The sequence below is a fragment of the Nomascus leucogenys genome, chromosome 17 (assembly GCF_006542625.1).
Source record: "Nomascus leucogenys isolate Asia chromosome 17, Asia_NLE_v1, whole genome shotgun sequence".
Taxonomy (NCBI): domain Eukaryota; kingdom Metazoa; phylum Chordata; class Mammalia; order Primates; family Hylobatidae; genus Nomascus; species Nomascus leucogenys.
Window position 1 is genome coordinate 84,356,345 of NC_044397.1, and position 16,733 is coordinate 84,373,077.

General features: G+C 53.5%; 1 protein-coding gene across 1 annotated transcript; it reads left to right on the forward strand.

Annotated features, from left to right (window-relative positions):
• The first annotated feature begins 1,083 nt into the window (after nucleotides 1-1,083).
• CCDC97 (coiled-coil domain containing 97) lies at nucleotides 1,084-16,100 on the forward strand. The gene is made up of 5 exons (XM_030795744.1): nucleotides 1,084-1,271; nucleotides 7,616-8,071; nucleotides 10,758-11,036; nucleotides 11,525-11,654; nucleotides 13,815-16,100. Exons 1-5 carry the CDS (start codon nucleotides 1,226-1,228, stop codon nucleotides 13,933-13,935), a joined length of 1,032 nt encoding a protein of 343 aa, XP_030651604.1. The 5' UTR covers nucleotides 1,084-1,225; the 3' UTR covers nucleotides 13,936-16,100.
• The last annotated feature ends 633 nt before the right edge of the window (nucleotides 16,101-16,733 follow it).

Genomic DNA, 16,733 nt, shown 5'->3' on the forward strand with positions numbered 1-16,733 from the left:
AGGTTCTCAAAACCTCCACAGCCCAATCATAGCTTTCAAGTTAGAGCTCCTTTCCTATGCCCTGACCGTACTGAAGTGCTTGCAGCAACCAGAACCGTCCATACCTGCCATCCTGAAGACTCTTTCCCCTACCTTCCTCTTAACCCAGCTCCTACTCGTTCTTCAGGTCTTAGCTTGAGGGTCCCCTCCCAGAAAGAAGGCTTCCTTGACCCTCCAGCCTGGGGTGGACAGCTCCCTCGGCCCTCTGGATCCATCAAAGCCCTGGCCACTGAGTGCCTACTGGTGACATGTCTGTCTACTCTGCTGGTAACACCTAAATAGAGCCCCACCCATCCCATAGGGAAATAAGGACCACAGTTGGCTTGTTTCACACCTGCAGATTTCCTCCAGGTCCTGGGAACACAAAATGGGAAGTTCTATCTCACCACCCATCTCATGCCAGCCAGAGACAGGGTATGATGACGGAAGTAAGCCAGACTGGTGGCTCACGCGTGCAATCCCAGCATTTTGAGAGGCTGAAGCGGGAGGATTGCTTGAGGCCAGGAGTTGGGGACTAGCCTGGGCAACAAGTGGGACCCCTGGCTCTACAAAAAAAATTTAAAAAATTAGCCGGGCGCGGTTGTGCGCCCCTGTAATCCCAACTACTCCAAAGGCTGAGACAGGAGGCTCACTTGAGCACAGGAATGTGAGGTTACAGTGAACTGTGATCGCGCCACTGCATTCGTCTGGGCGACAAAGCGAGACCCTGTCTCAAAAAAAAAAAAAAGAGTCAAGGCTTAGTAAATATTCCTGAATTCCTGAAGGGATGAAGAAAGGAAACGGACATGCGGGGGTCTAAACGAGAGCACGAACCCTCAGAGTATGACGGCTCCAGGCTCCGGGGGACAGCCCTTTAACCATCCATCCCAAAATTAAGCACGCTGGGAGCTGGAGTCACAGCAGTGAACAAACGAACAATGGTTCTGGTTCCTACTGACTGACAGCAGAGGTTTAAGGGTCTCTCACTCTCGGGGGAGCCCCTTTCCTTCCTGGCTGCGGAGGGCGGAGCCCGAGAGAGGCACGCATGCGCAATGCAACGTCCGCCTTAGGCCCGGAACTTCGGTGCCTGGGCGCAGCGGTGCACCCGGACCCGGAACATTCTCAGGAGAAAGTGTCTCTTGCTTGCGTGGGCCGGAGGTTGGTGTGCGGGGCCCGCCGGGCTGTTGACAAGTCCGAGAGAATCAGGATGGAGGCCGTGGCGACGGCGGCGGCGGCGAAGGAACCAGATAAGGGTGAGATCTTGGTCACGCGGAGGCGGCGGGTGGGTGCGGCTGCGGTGTCTCTAGGAAATGATTCCCCCAGGAACGCGAAGGAGGACTCGTTTTAGGGGAACACCCGCCCCCCTCAGCTTTACCGGTCCTCTTCACCACTTTGCCCAGATTATTCCCTCCCTTGTCGCGGGTTGACCTCCTTTTCCTCCATTCCTTCCCCCCGAAATTAACCTCTTCCCAATTCCAGACCAATCTTTTCCGTGTCCCTAACTCATTTCCTTACCAGGCTAACTCTCAAATTAACAGAAACCTCTCTACCCCGGCCTAATTCCTGCATTGCCTCAGACCAGCCCTTCTCAAATTACCTCCTTCCCTATACCAAGCTGAGCCTTCCCTTGCTCTAGACGAATCCTCCTATCTTTCCAGGCTAAATAAACTTCTACCTGCCTCATGCAAACTTATTCCAATCTAACGATTCCCTCATTTCATTGTAACTCCCGTTTCCCCCAAAGTCGAAAATCCAGCCAGGCCCCTTTCAAAGTCCTTACTCAATTTCTGTGCTTTCCCACAACCTTCAAAGTAATCCGATGTCGGGTGAGGTGTGGTTGGAAGCGTGGCTCAAACACCACTGGCCAAGAATTGGTAATTGTAGAAGCCAGATGGAGATGATTGGTATATGGAGGTAGGGGGAGAGGTGTTGTTGTACTTTCTACTTTTGTGTATGTTTGAAATTTTCTAAAAATAAAAAATTTAACCTAAAAAAAGTCTTAAGGCCGGGTGCAGTGGCTCCCACTTGTAATCCCAGCACTTTGGGAGGCCAAGGGAGGAGGGTTGCTTGAGCCCAGGAGTTTGAGACCAGCCTGGGCAAGAGAGAGAAACCTGATCTCTATAAACATTTAAAAATTAGCCAGGCCTGGTGGCTAGGGAGTAGCTAGGACAAGCTACTCAGGAGACTAAGGTGGAAGTGTCACTCGAATCCTTTGAGATTGCAGTGACCTAAGATTATTACACCACTGCACTCCAGCCTCTGCAACAGAGTGAGACTTGAGCCCAGGAGTTTGAGACCAGCACTGGCAACATAGCCAGACCCCATCTCTACAAAAAATTTAAAAATTAAGACCGGGCCCGGTGGCTCACACCTGTAATCGCAGCATTTTGGAAGGCGGAGGCAGGAAGATCACCTCAGGTCAGGAGTTGGAGACCAGCCTAGCAAACATAGCGAAATCCCGTCTCTACTAAAAATACAAATATTAGCCAGGCGTCGTGGTGTGTGCCTGTAATCCCAGCCACTCGGGAGGCTGAGGCACCAATTGGAATCACTTGAACCCGGGAGGTGGAGGTTGCAGTGAGCAGAGATTGCACCACTGTACTCTAGCCTGGGTAACAGAGCAAAACTCTGTCTCAAAAAAAAAAAAAAAAAAAAAAAAAAAATTAGACAGGTTTGATGGTGCATTCCTGTGGTCCCAGCTACACAGGAGGCTGAGGCGGGAGGATCACTTGAGCCCAGGAGGTCGAAGCTGCAGTGAGCTGTGTTTGCACTGTTGTATTCCAGTCTGAGCAACAGAGCAAGACCCTGTTTCAAGAAAAAGAAAAAGAAAAAATCTGTCTCCTGGCCCCATCTATCTCCTTCAGAGAGTCATGTACACTTGGTCTCCATTTCCTCATCTCCTGCTGACGACTGTCTGACTTTTCTCCTAAGAAACTGCTCTGATTAGGGTCTGCACTGACTTCCCCCATGTTGTTCAGTCTAGTCACCCCATTCAGGTTATTTTTTGTTTGTTTGTTTTTTGAGAGAGTTTCACTCTGTTGCCCAGGCTGGAGTGCAGTGGCATGATCTCAGCTCACTGCAACCTCCGCCTCCCAGGTTCAAGTGATTCCCGTGCCTCAGCCTCCCAAGTAGCTGGGATCACAGGTGCCCGCCACCATGCCTGTCTAATTTTGTATATTTTTAGTAGAGATGGGGTTTCACCATGTTGGCCAGGCTGGCCTCGAACTTCTGACCTCAAGAGATCCTCCTGCCTCAGCCTCCCATAGTGCTGGGATTACAGGTGTGAGCCACCACACTTGGCCCATTCAGGTTTTTTTTCTTACTAGACTGGACTAGAATTAAATGCTGTTGACCCTTCCATCCTTTTTGCATGTTTTCCTTTGGCTTCAGCGACACCATAGTGCCTGATTTCCTGCCTGTCTCTCAGGCTGCTCTTTCTCAGCCTGACTTTGTTTCCCAGGGGTGCTGTAACAAAGTACCACAAACTGCATGACTTCAAACAACAGAACTTTATTCTCTCATAGTTCTCAAGGGCAGAAGGCTGAAGTCAGTGTTGCTGAACTGAAATCCAGGTGTCTGCAGGGTCGTGCTCCCCCACAGGCTCTGGGAGAAAACTCATTTCTTGCCTCTTCCAGCCAGTGGTGGTTTCTGGAATTCCTTGGCATGTGGCTACATCACTCCAATCTCTGCTTCCCCTTTTGACATTGCCATCTTTTTTTTTAAGACGAAGTCTCGCTCTGTTGACCAGGCTGGAGTACGTGATCTCGGTTCACTGCAACCTCTGCCTCCGGAGTTCAAGCAATTCTCCTACCTCAGCCTCCTGAGTACCTGGGACTACAGGAGCGCGCCACCCGGCTAATTTTTTGTATTTTTGGTAGAGCGCCATGTTGGCCAAGCTGGTCTTGGGCTCCTGACCTCAAGTGATCCGCCCACCTCGGCCTCTCAAAGTGCTGGGATTACAGGGGTGAGCCATTGCAACCGGCCTCTTTTTTTTTTTTTTAAGGTAACATTAATGGGCTCCAGGGATTAAGATGTAGCTATCTTTTGCACAGCCAGTTTTTAGCTTCAGAGGCATCCCCTCCCCGCATCTGTGCAGTGCTTTTTCCTGGACCCTCTTCTCATCCCTCTCGCACTCCCCCATGCCCTCCCCAATCCCTACCTCTCATTTCTCTTGGCTTTGGTTCTTGTCTTGACTCTGATGACACCCACAGCTCTGTCTCCAGCCTAACATTTCTCTCCTGAGGAGTCTGGAGGCCTATGTAGCAGCAGTCGGACCATTCCCCTGGATGCTTCCCTTACTTCCCAGCATGTCAGCCCCATGGCTCCTCCACTCAGCCTCCTGACATCTTTCTGATTCGCTCACTCATGATCCTGTTCCTTCCTCCACAGCCCCTGCCCTTGTCCAGCTCAGTCTTCAGCTGCATCAGTGATTTAAATCCTCCCTGATACACACAACACATGTAATGTCACCTGTGACTTCTCTTCTCCCCAACCCAGCCACGCTGCCTAAAGTTGTCTCTATATTCTGTTTTCACGTATTTCCTGCTTGCCGCAGGCTTGCTTCCTCCACTCTTGGGAAACAAGTCCCACCAAGGTTTGCCCAGCGCTCCACTTTCCTGTTTTCTTGAGACAGAGTCTTCACTCTGCCACCCAGGCTGGAGTGCAATGGCTGATCTCGGCTCACTGCAACCTCTGCCTCCTGGGTTCAAGCGATTCTTGTGCCTCTGCCTCCTGAGTAGCAGGGATTACAGGTGCCCACCACCATGCCCAGCTGATTTTTGTATTTTTAGTAGAGGCAGGGTTTCACCATGTTGGCCAGGCTGGTCTCAAATTTGTGGCCTCAAGTGATCTGCCCACCTCGGCCTCCCAAAGTGCTGGATTACAGGCATGAGCCACGGTGCCCAGCCAGCTTTCCTGTTTTCTTTGCCCATATTATTGTTGATCCTGACTGTCTCCCACATCAGAGTGGGTGCTCCCTGAGGGCAGGAGCTGGACTGGATTCATCCTATGGATCCTCAGCATTGCCTGACTTAGGGCCTCTCAGAGATTTAGTTTTTTGGGTTTTTTTTTAGAGTTTTGCTCTTGTTGCCCAGACTGGAGTGCAATGGCACGATCTTGGCTCACCGCAACCTCTGCCTCCCAGGTTCAAGCTATTCTCCTGCCTCAGCCTCCCGAGTAGCTGGGATTACAGGCATGTGCCACAACAGCTAATTTTGTATTTTTAGTAGAGATGGGGTTTCTCCCAGTTAGTCAGGCTGGTCTTGAACTCCTGATCTCAGGTGATCCACCTGCCACAGCCTCCCAAAGTGCTGGGATTACAGGCACGAGCCACCGCGTCCAGCCTAAGATTTAGAGTTATTAAAGAGTGGTTGGATGAACACATGAATGCATGAGAGAGTGAATGAATGAGTAAACAAATTAGCAAATGTATTAACGATTTAAAGAATTGAGTGGATCAATAAGTCAGGCCTCAGGGCCTTTGCAGTAGTTGTTCCCTCTGCTTGGAATTCTCTTTTCCAAGAGATCTCATGGCTTAATCCCTCACCACCTGAGGTCTCTAATCAAATGTCCCTTTTTTGGCAAAGCCTTCTCTGAGCCTTCCATTTAAAATTGCAGCCTTGGCCAGGCATGGTGGTTTACACTGTAATCTCAGCACTTTGGAAGGCTGAGGCAGGAGGATCACTTGAGGCCAGGAGTTCAAGACCAGCCTGGGCAACACAGCAAGACCCTGTCTCTACCAAAAAAAATTAAAATTAGGCCGGGTCCAGTGGTGCACGCTTGTAATTCCAGCACTTTGGAAGATCGAGGTGGGAGGATTGCCTGACCTCAAGAGATTGAGCCCACTGTGGGCAACCTAGTGAGACCTTGTCTTTACTGAAACTTTTTTTTTTTTTTTAATTTAAAGATTGGTAGAGTGCAGGCTGGGCGCGGTGGCTCACACCTGTAATCCCAGCACTTTGGGAGGCCGAGGCGGGTGGATCACGAGGTCAGGAGTTCGAGACCAGCACAGCCAAGATGGTGAAACCCTGTCTCTACCAAAAATACAAAAATTAGCTGGGCATGGTGGCAGGCACCTGTAATCCCAGCTGCTTGGGAGGCTGAGGCAGAGAACTGCTTGAACCCGAGGCAGAGATTGCAGTGAATCAAGATTGCTCCACTGCAGCCTGGGTGAAAGAGCGAGACTCCATCTCAAAAAAAAAAAAAAAGATTGAAAGATTGGCAGGGTGTGGTGGCACACACCTGTAATCCCAGCACTTTGGGAGGCTGAAGGGTGTGGGGGGGGGGGGGTGGATCACGAGGTCAGGAGTTCGAGACCAGCACAGCCAAGATGATGAAACCTTGTCTCTACTAAAAATACAAAAATTAGCCGGGCATGGTGGCAGGCACCTGTAATCCCAGCTGCTCGGGAGGCTGAGGCAGAGAATTGCTTGAACCCAAGGCGGAGGTTGCAGTGAATCGAGATTGCTCCACTGCAGCCTGGGCGAAAGAGCGAGACTCCGTCTCAAAAAAAAAAAAAAAAAAAAAAAAAAGATTGGCAGGGTGCGGTGGCACACACCTGTAATCCCAGCACTTTGGGAGGCCGAAGGGGGGTGGATCACCTGAGGTCAGGAGTTGGAGACCAGCCTAGCCAACATAGCACTGTCTTTACTAAAAATACAAAAATTAGCCAGGCATTATGGCTTGCACCTGTAATCCCAGCTAGTTGGGAGGCTGAGGCACCAACCGCAATCACTTGAACCCAGGAGGCGGCAGTTGCAGTGGGCAGATCTCACGCCATTGCACTCCAGCCTGGGCAACAAGAGCAAAACTCCATCTCAAAAAAAAAAAAGAAAGAAAAAGAAAAAAAAATGTAAAGATTAACTGAGTATGGTAGTGCATGCCTGTAGTCCTGGCTGCTCAGGAGGCTGAGGTGGGAGGATTGCTTGAGTCCAGGAGTTCAGGGTTACAGTGAACCATGGTTGTGCCATTGCACTCCAGCCTGGCAATGGAGCAAGGCCTTATCTCTAAAAAAAAGTAAAAATAGGCCAGTCACAGTGGCTTACACCTTTATTCCCCAGCACTTTGGGAGGCCAAGGCAGGAGGATTGCTGGAGTCCTGGAGTTCGAGACCAGCCTGAGTAACATGTCAATACCCTGTCTCTACAAAAAATTTAAAAATTACACAGGTGTGGTGGTATATGCCTGTGGTCCTAGGTACAAGGGAGGCTGAGATGGGAGGATCGCTCAAGCCCAGGAGGTCAAGGCTGTGGTGAGCTGTGATTGCACCCTGCACTCCAGCCTGGGTGACAGAGCAAGACCCTGTCTCGAAAATAAAATAAAATTGCAGCCTCCTCCACCTCCTTCCCTCCTCCTTCCCTCTTTATTTTTCCGCATAACTCCAGGAAACACCTAACACATTATGTTTTCGGTAATTATGTTGCTAATTGTTTGTGTCCCCTACTGAAATGTCAACTTTTGCTCACTGTGGTTTCTCTAGTGCCCAGAACAGTGCCCAGAATATAGTCGGTGCCCAGTAAATGTGAGCTGAGTGAGTGACTAAGCCCCCAGTCCCTTCCCACACTCCCATCTCTGAACTAACAAATCTCTCCTTTCCTCAGGCTGCACAGAGCCTGGACCTGGGCACTGGGGTGAGCTGAGCCAGACACCAGTCCCATCTAAACCCCAGGACAAAGTGGAAGCAGCTGAGGCAACATCAGTGGCCCTGGACAGTGACACTTCCAGGACTGAAAATGCAGCAGTGAGTGCTATGCTGCACGCTGTAGCCGCCAGCCGCCTGCCTGTTTGCAGCCAGCAGCAGGGTGAACCCGACTTGACAGAGCGTGAGAAAGTGGCCATCCTGGCCCAGCTGTACCACGAGAAGCCACTGGTGTTCCTGGAGCGCTTCCGCACAGGCCTCCGTGAGGAGCACCTGGCCTGCTTTGGCCACGTGCGTGGCGACCACCGTGCAGACTTCTACTGTGCTGAGGTGGCCCAGCAGGGCACTGCCCGGCCCCGCACCCTGCGTACCCGCCTGCGTAACCGGCGCTATGCTGCCCTGCGAGAGCTGATCCAAGGTGTGGAGGCCAGATGGGCGAGAGTGGGCACAGATGGGGAGGGAGGGGAGACTGAGGCAGAGGGAATTAGAGAAAAGAATACAAGAGCAGAAACAGACAGAGATCCTGGGAGAGAAGTTTTGAGACAGAGACAGGGACACAGGAAGAGACTGAGATAGAAATGTAAAGTAAGGGGGAGAGATAGACAGGGGTCCAGGGAAGAGAATGGGACAGACAATAAGAATAGATCAGAATTTAGTAGATGTCAGAAGTGGCATTTCAGATTGGTAGGCTGAGGACACAGTACACAGTGCTGTGATAATTGGTCATACCTAAGGAACAAAACATGAGATCCCTACCTCATACCATATACAAAGGCATCGGGGGAAACCAAAAGGAGTATGTACATGACCTTAGGGACACAGAAGCCTTCTGAACAAGACACACTGTGAAAACCATGAAGGAATAAAAAGATAGCTTTTCGACTGTCACATAATTAAAAGCATCCTTGTGACCACAACACCAGAACCAAAGTTAAAAGATGAGAGTGAATGAAGCAGAGAGTGAGTTAAGTTTTCATTAGGGAGAAGGCACAAGTTATAGAGAGGTTCATAGAGAAAGAGAGAGAGGCTGGGCATGATGGCTTATGCCTGTAATCCCAGCACTTTGGGAGGTCAAGGTGGGCAGATTACTTGAGCTCATGAGTTCAAGACCAGCCTGGGCAACATGGTGAAATGCTGCCTCTACAAAAAATACAAAAATTAGCTGGGTGTGGTGGCGCCCTAGCTACTCAGAAGGCTGAGGTGGGAGAATTGCTTGAGCCTGGGAGGTGGAAGTTGTGTGAGCTGAGATCCCACCACTAAGCTCTAGCCTGGGCGATAAAGCCAGACCTTGTCTCAAAAAAAAAAAAAAAAAAAAAAAAAAAAGTGAAACACAGATATGGAAATGAGGATGAAGACAGAAGGAAGATGGGCCAGGCACAGTCACTCAAGCCTGTAATTCCAGCACTTTGGGAGGGCGAGGTGGGGGTGGACCTGAGGTCAGGAGTTCCATAGCAGCCTGGCCAACATGGTGAAACCCCATGGTAAAACCCCATTTTTTTGTAAAAATACAAAAAAATTAGCCACGTGTGGTGGCAGGCAACTAATCTCAGTTACTTGGGAGGCTGAGGCAGGGGAATTACGTGAATCTGGGAGGTGGAGGTTGCCAAAAAAAAAAAAAAGATGAATGAGGTGGGGGTAGGTGACAGAAACTGAAAAAAGCAAGAAAGATAGAAAGATGGAGATAAAGGAAGAGATGGGGAGAGATCCAGAGCCTGGGTGGGTGATAATCCAAGTTGGAGAGAAGGAGGGATAGAAACTGAATCTGCTAGAGGCTGGGCACAGTGGCTCAAACCTGTAATCCCAGCACTTTGGGAGGCCGAGGCAGGCAGATCACTTGAGATAAGGAGTTCAAGACCAGCCTGGCCAACATGGTGAAACCCTGTCTCTACTAAAAATACAAAAAAAATTAGCCAGGCACTGCCTGTAATCCCAGCTACTCAAGAGGCTGAGGCAGGAGAATCACTTGAACCCAGGAGGCGGAGGTTGCAGTTAGAGTTAGCCAAGATCATGCCACTACATTCCAGCCTGGGCAACAGAGTGAGACTCCATCTCAAAAAACTGAAGCTGCTAGAGGATGCCACAAACAGCTGGGGGCAAGAGAGCTGGCAGGAGTGGGGAAGCTGAGCAGGACAGGGACAGTCACAGCCTATGGTGCTGCAGAGGCCAGGAGTCCGAGCAGTTTCTTTGCCCTGGGCTCTGAAGACAGGGCTAGGACCAGTGGAGGGGAGGGACCAGGACAGGTTTAACTGTTATCTGAGAGACAGAGTAGCTCCTGCAGGAACAGGCAGCCAGGGGTGATGCAGGGAACTCAGGTTTTGGGGTAGTGGGGAAGCCAGGCCCACCTGAGGGGTTGCTGCATAGAGGAGCACTCGAGAGAGGACGGATCTAGGGCCTTCCACCACCAGGAGGCTTTCCCAGGGATACACAGGCAGAAGCCCCACCTGACCTGATCCCTTGCACACACATGCCAGATCCACTTGGATGTACGCACATACACGCCCCACAGTGAAGGCGTGTCCACTGCCAGCCAGACTGGGGCCCCACAAACAGGCACACAACCTAGAGACACACAACCTCTGCTGCATTGTCCTGCATGCTGACACCCAGACAGACAGGTGTCTGTGGGCATATGCTGGGCCTCACAGGACGTGTGTGTGCATGGGCCACGCACACGTCCATGGGCAGGAGCTTGCGCATCGTGCCTGGACACAATTGTACACGAGCTCCAGACCGTCAGAGCCTCAGAGACCAGGATGTAGCCAGGTCTGCGCGTGTACACACATGCTTGGATGCATGAATACATGAATACACAGGAAGACAGAGGCCGGGCCACATACACACACTCAGGCGCCTGCACAAGTAATCACATGCACATGACCTCAGGTGCCTGCATGAGTGCTTGCGCACACGGCCTCAGGCGCCTGCATGAGTATTCACGCGCACGCCTCAGGCGCCTGCATGTTTTCCTGTGTTTTTGAATGTGTGCATACACACACTTGGACTGTGTATGCACATCATCCCACAAGCATGATCACACACATACCCACATGGACACGTCTGCTCAGTCGCTCACCCCATGCCCACCCTGTCTCTCCTCTGTGCAGGGGGCGAGTACTTCAGTGATGAGCAGATGCGATTCCGGGCCCCCCTGCTATACGAGCAGTACATCGGGCAGTACCTCACCCAGGAGGAGCTCAGTGCCCGCACCCCAACCCACCAGCCCCCCAAGCCCGGGTCCCCCGGGAGACCTGCTTGCCCGCTCTCCAACTTGCTGCTCCAGTCCTACGAGGAGCGGGAGCTACAGCAGCGTCTGCTCCAACAGCAGGAGGAGGAGGAGGCCTGCTTGGAGGAAGAGGAAGAGGAGGAGGACAGTGATGAGGAAGGTGAGGGTCAGTAGCAGGGAGACCCCAGATTCCAGACACCCCAGCCCCAGGCCTGTCTGTCTCCACTTCATGGCAGCAGGCTGGGTCCCCAACCTGCAAAAGCTGACATTGTGTCCCTCTCCTGCCCGGCCTGACTCTCTGTGTGTACCCTTCCAACCGCTGCAGCATCCCCATCCCCCACTCTGAGGCACCAAATGACCCCTTGCCTCCAGGTCTGGTCAGGCCGTTCCCTCTGCCAGGAATGCCTCTCCTCCCACCCTTCAAGTCTCAGATCCTGACCCGAGGATACAGTCTCCAGAGCACTATATGGTCATATGTTTTATGCATGTCCCTGGAGGGCAGGGACCAGGGCCACCTGTGTCACTACTGTGTTCCCAGAGCTACCCAGCACAAGGCTGGGCACAGGAGCAGCAGCTCTCTGTGGACTCTGTGCTCAGTGCCTGCCCGAGTGCACCCGCATTGACACCCCCTCTGCTCTCCCTCTGCAGACCAGAGGTCAGGCAAGGACTCGGAGGCCTGGGTTCCTGACTCGGAGGAGAGGCTGATCCTGCGAGAGGAGTTCACCAGCCGCATGCACCAGCGCTTCCTAGATGGCAAGGACGGGGACTTTGACTACAGGTACTCCTGTGCCCCCACCTCCCCATCCCCCAGCCCAGCATCTCACGGCCTTTGGTCACATGCAGAGCCCTTACCAAGCTGTGGGGGCCTCCCTTTGTGGAGCTAGAAGGTCCCAAAACAGTTCCAGGATGTGGGGTTGAACAGCCAAAGGAAGAGGCTGAGTGACCTTGGACTAGCCTTGTCCATCTCAGACCCTCAGTCTCCTCACCTCTAAGGCAGGGGGTGGACAAGGATGACATATAGCTCAGTATCAATGAAACCCTGAAACACTTCCCTCCTGACAATGGCAGAGGCTACTACCCCAAGCCCCCCAAGTCTCCCTAGGAAGCCCAACCTCTTCCGCTTCACCTTGGAACCTCCTCATGCTGCAGGAAGTAACCCCTGGCAAGGTTCATGCCCGGCATGGAGGGGCCTGCACTGGCTGCCCCCACAGTTAACAGTTGTTCATTTCTCCAGTAGCACCCCAGGGCTGAGACACGTGGGCCACCTGCTTTGGAAAAGCAGAGTGATGTTTCACTCTGTGATGTGTCACATCACAAAAGGAGAGTGATATGTCAGTCAAAGATTGGTTTTATCATTTAAGGTAGTTTTGCCTTGTGGTCCCAAACACTGGGCCTAGCAGCAGAGGACCCTCCTTGGTTTCACATCCAGCCCCGATGACATGTGAAATGTGTGACCACACATAAGCGGACCCTACGTCCGTCCTAAGGTGGGCTCATCAGGAAAGTGGGAATTGTGATTGCCTCTGCCGTGGGGCCCAGCCATGGTCACTGGAGCCTCCTCCCGTTCTGGGATCCCTGGCTCTTGAATGGAATCTGGCTGCTCCACTTCCAGCCAGCCAGGCCTGCTCAGAGCCCCAGTTCCTGCACGCAAAGTGGTGAGCAGAGGGCCTGGACCATGGGGACCCTCATTCAGCAGGCATCACTGCTGTTCCCAAGCCAGGGCCCAAGAGGAAATTGGGGTTGGCAGGGACCACAGTGTGTTGCCTCAGGAGGGCAGCAGTGGCCCCGATGTGTCCCCCATCCGTGCATTCAGTTGGCATGTGCTGAGCGTCTGTGATGTCCACAGGCTCTGGGGATAAGGCGGGGACCAAAACCAACGAAAGGCTTCCCTGCCTGGAAAGGGGTCCCACTCTAGTGAGGATGATCTATAATTTTCTAGCACTTCATGGTGATGGGGCCATGAGGAAAAGTGAAGCAGTGGGAGGAGAGTGACAGGGTGGCTAGGGAGGGCCTCTCTGAGGGGCTGACAGCAAAGGCCTGCAGGAAGTGGGAGGAGCATTCCTGGCAGAGGCCATAGTAGGTGCCAGAGCCCCCAGCAGCACCGAGGGGCAGAAGGGGCTGGAGCAGTCGCAAGGGGTCGCAAGGGGGTAGGAGATCTCTGAGTGGCCAAATCAAGCTAGGCTTGGCGACCCAAGTGAGTGCTACTGGGTTTACTTGCTGCCTTAGAGCACAGGCAGCTGTCCTGCCTGTGGTCAGCTCTGGCTGATCCCGGCCTCTATCCACTGGAGGGCAGTAGCAAGCCCCCAGTGATGACGTCAAAACGTCAAAATGCCGTGGGGGCAAAATCACCCCCAAGTAGTTCTTTTTTGAGAGCCACTGCCTGCTTGAGAATGTAAGCCCATGTGTCGCCACATTTTACAGCTTTTTAAGAAAAACTAGAGCTTTGGGGTTTTTTTTAGACAGGGTCTCCTTTGTCACCCAAGCTGGAATGTGGTGGTTTGATCATAGCTCACCGCAGCCTTGACCTCCTGGCCTGAAGTCAGCCTCCCGCCTCAGCCAACTGAGTAAGCTGGGACTACAGGTGCTCACCACCACACCTGGCTACTTTTTCAATTTTTTTGTAGAGACAGGGTCTCACTTTGTTGCCCAGGGCTCCAACTGCTGGGCTCAAGCCATCTTCCTGCCTTGGCCTCCCATAGTGCTGGGATTGCAGGCATGAGCTACCATGCCCAGCCCAGAGTTTTTGTGCAAACTCTGATTTGGAAAATGTTTCCTTGAGTTTTAAACCCTGAGAGTTTTAAACACCGTCTCCCTTGGGAGGGTCAGCTCTGACGGCTGCCAGCACATGGCCTTTGACATCAGGGTGCCCCAGGCCTTTGACCTGGGCATCCGAGGGTCCCAGGGAGACCCAGTCCTTGACAGCCTCCTCCCCCTGCAGCACAGTAGACGACAACCCCGACTTCGACAACCTCGACATCGTGGCACGGGATGAGGAGGAGAGGTACTTCGATGAGGAAGAACCTGAGGATGCACCCAGCCCAGAGCTGGATGGGGACTGATGGCCGCCACCCTTCCCACCACCTGCCCCATCCCCGACCCCAACAAGGCAGCTGATTCCAGGCCTGCTCAATGACCCTTTCTCTAGGGGGACATCAGAGCAGTGCCCCACAACCCACGCACACCACCATCTCACTGGGTCTAGTCTCATCTCAGACAACCCCCACCCCTCTGTTTCTGGGGTTCCCTATCTTTCTCGTCTCTCCCACCCTGTCTCCTGCCTCTGTCTTTCTTGGTGTCTGTCTGGGCTTCTTTCTCTCTCTTTTTCTGTCTTTCTGTCTCTCTCCCTAACCCCGCTCCCTCTTTCCAGTGCTCTGGCTGGCTGTCTCTCCCTTTCTCCCCCTCTCTCTGCCTTAGGCTCTGTCTCCACCGCAGGGCCCAAGGTGAAAGTCCTCCCCTTGCCGGAGGCCAGCTGGCAGGGCCTTTCGTGGCTGGAAGTGGCCAGTTTGGTTCCGGTGCTGACCCCTAGGCCCCAGCGCAGCTGCCTCCCATGCTGTCTGTCTCCCCCTCTCTGTTTATGTCTGCGCTGTGTCTCACACTCAGAGCCTCCTTGCTTCTGTTAGGTTCCCATCTCTCCTTCTGCCTCACTCTGGGCCTCTTCTTTCTACTTGTACATTTCCACCTCTCTAGGCCTCTGCTGTCACTGTCCCTCTCTATCTGTCTCTCAGCCTTTATCTCTGGGTTTTGATCCCCCGTTCCAGGCTCTGGGCCCCTTCTTCCCCCTTCCCTCAAACCTGGCTGCTATAGGCAGCAGAACCCTGACCACTGAGTAATGCAGCCCCAGGGGAGGGAGGAGACCCCAGGCAGGGAGGATGGGGGCAGCTGTCTTCTCTCCCCAGGACCCAGGTTGTGGATCACGGGGCCTGCCAGCTTGAGTGTAGAGGGAGGGGGGACTCTACCCCTCTCAGCCCCACCAGCCCCCCTCTGCCCAACCACAATTTTCCCTTCCTCCGCCTTCCTCTCCCTCTCCTGTTTACACTCCCCAAATGCGCACAGGCTGTTATCATGGGTCCTGAGTCATCCCACACACAGCCTGCCCCAGCATCCCTGCCCCCAGCTGGCCACAGGGCCCGCCCCATGGAGCCCCCTGCCGCCCTGGGCTAATGGGAGCCAGATGGCCGCCTGGTGACTCAGCCACCGGGCCTGTGGGAACCCAGGCGTCCCGCCTTCCCATGCCCCCACACCCGGCTCCTGCTCCCCCAGCAGACACACACAGGAGGGCCTGGCCACTGTTGAGGGGGCGCACAGGCCAAGGGTCAGCAAGTCGGGGCCTAGGGACTCCTCATGCCTCTGAGATGGAATGGTGGTATCCTGCCATGGCCGAGCCTGAAGGACCCTCAAAACTGCCTCCTGGAGTCCACGGTTCCTGACCTCTGAGCCTCAGCTGTGCCCTCTGGGTCAACCAGAATTAGAGCCAGACGGGGAAAGTGAGAGCTGGATGGAGGCAGACAAGACGCTCAGAGCGACTATTAAAGAACGAAAGCCTCCGCTACCGAGCGCTTCTGTCCTCTGCCAGGCCCGAGCAAAGTGCCTGACACCGGGTTGGATCCTCAGACGGCCCCGAGAACTAGTGCAGTGGGTCAAGGGAGGCCCAGAAAGATGTTGCTTCCTCAAGGCCACTCAGCCATCAGAGGCAGATATGAAACAGGAACCCAGGCCTAGAATCACAAAGGTCCTATAAACCACTTGGCTGTCTGGCCTCTCAGGTGTCGGGGCCATCCAGAGTGGGACAGCATTGGAGGGACAAGTGTGCATGCAGATGTCCTCAGACGGGAAGGTTTGAGAAGGGTCAGATGGCAGGCGGGGCCTAACAAGGGCTCCGTGATAGCCACTGTCTCACACACAGACAGGATCAGGTCATCTTGATATGGAGATCAGTCCCCAAATCACAGTTGTCCCAGCAGTGCTATGCGCTAGGCACTACCAATATCACTCCTCTATTTCCCAGAGGAGGAAGCAGCAGCTAGACTCCAGGACCTTGGGGTCATACCTCTCAGAAAGCCAAGAGTGCAAGATGAGAGCTGTCTCTTACCTGCCTGTATTTGTGCCCCATTTTTAAGAGCAGAGGGCCTGGGCCACAGGAAAGGTATTAGCCCTTGGTGATAGGCACATTTTTGACCAGTCTATCATTTGGTCATTAAATTTGTTTACGATATACTTTGCTATACGTAAATTTGTTGTGTAGGTTTTTAAAACGCGATGAGAGACACAGAAATTGAGTCAGAATTAGGGTTAGTCAGATGGTCAAGACGTGAGCATCTAGCTGACAGACAGAGGTGGAGCCGGTCCCAGGGACAGGGATTAGATGGGGAGACAGGAAGAGAGGTGGAGACAGAGTGGGGTAGGGATGACGGGCGACACACCCCCTGGTCACTGCCTCTGAGACCTGGGGGTGGTGGGCCCCCAGGGCGGGTGCCTCCCATCCCCATCCCAGTTCTCCCAGGGTCAGGGTAGGCGGAAGGGCTGAGTCAGGGAGGGCGGGCCCCGCTGGGAGACAACCCCTAGGTGGGCATCCGGCCCCCACCCCCGTGTCTCCTGTCTGTCCTGGCCCTGGCCTGGCTCGCTGGCCTGGCCGCCACCCCGCCCCCCACGTCTGACACCTCCATGCGTCCTGCCAAAGCGAGCTGCCTCCCTACACTCTTCCCCCTCCAGCTCCAGTCACTGTGTCCGTCTGTCCCCAGTCCCTTCTCCCTGCTTCTCTGCATTTCTTTCCAGCCCTCTGCCTTCCTCCCTCGCCGCCACTGCTCTGTCTTCTCGTTCTGTGTCCACACCTCTGGCTGTCGGTGTCTCCCCGTGACTT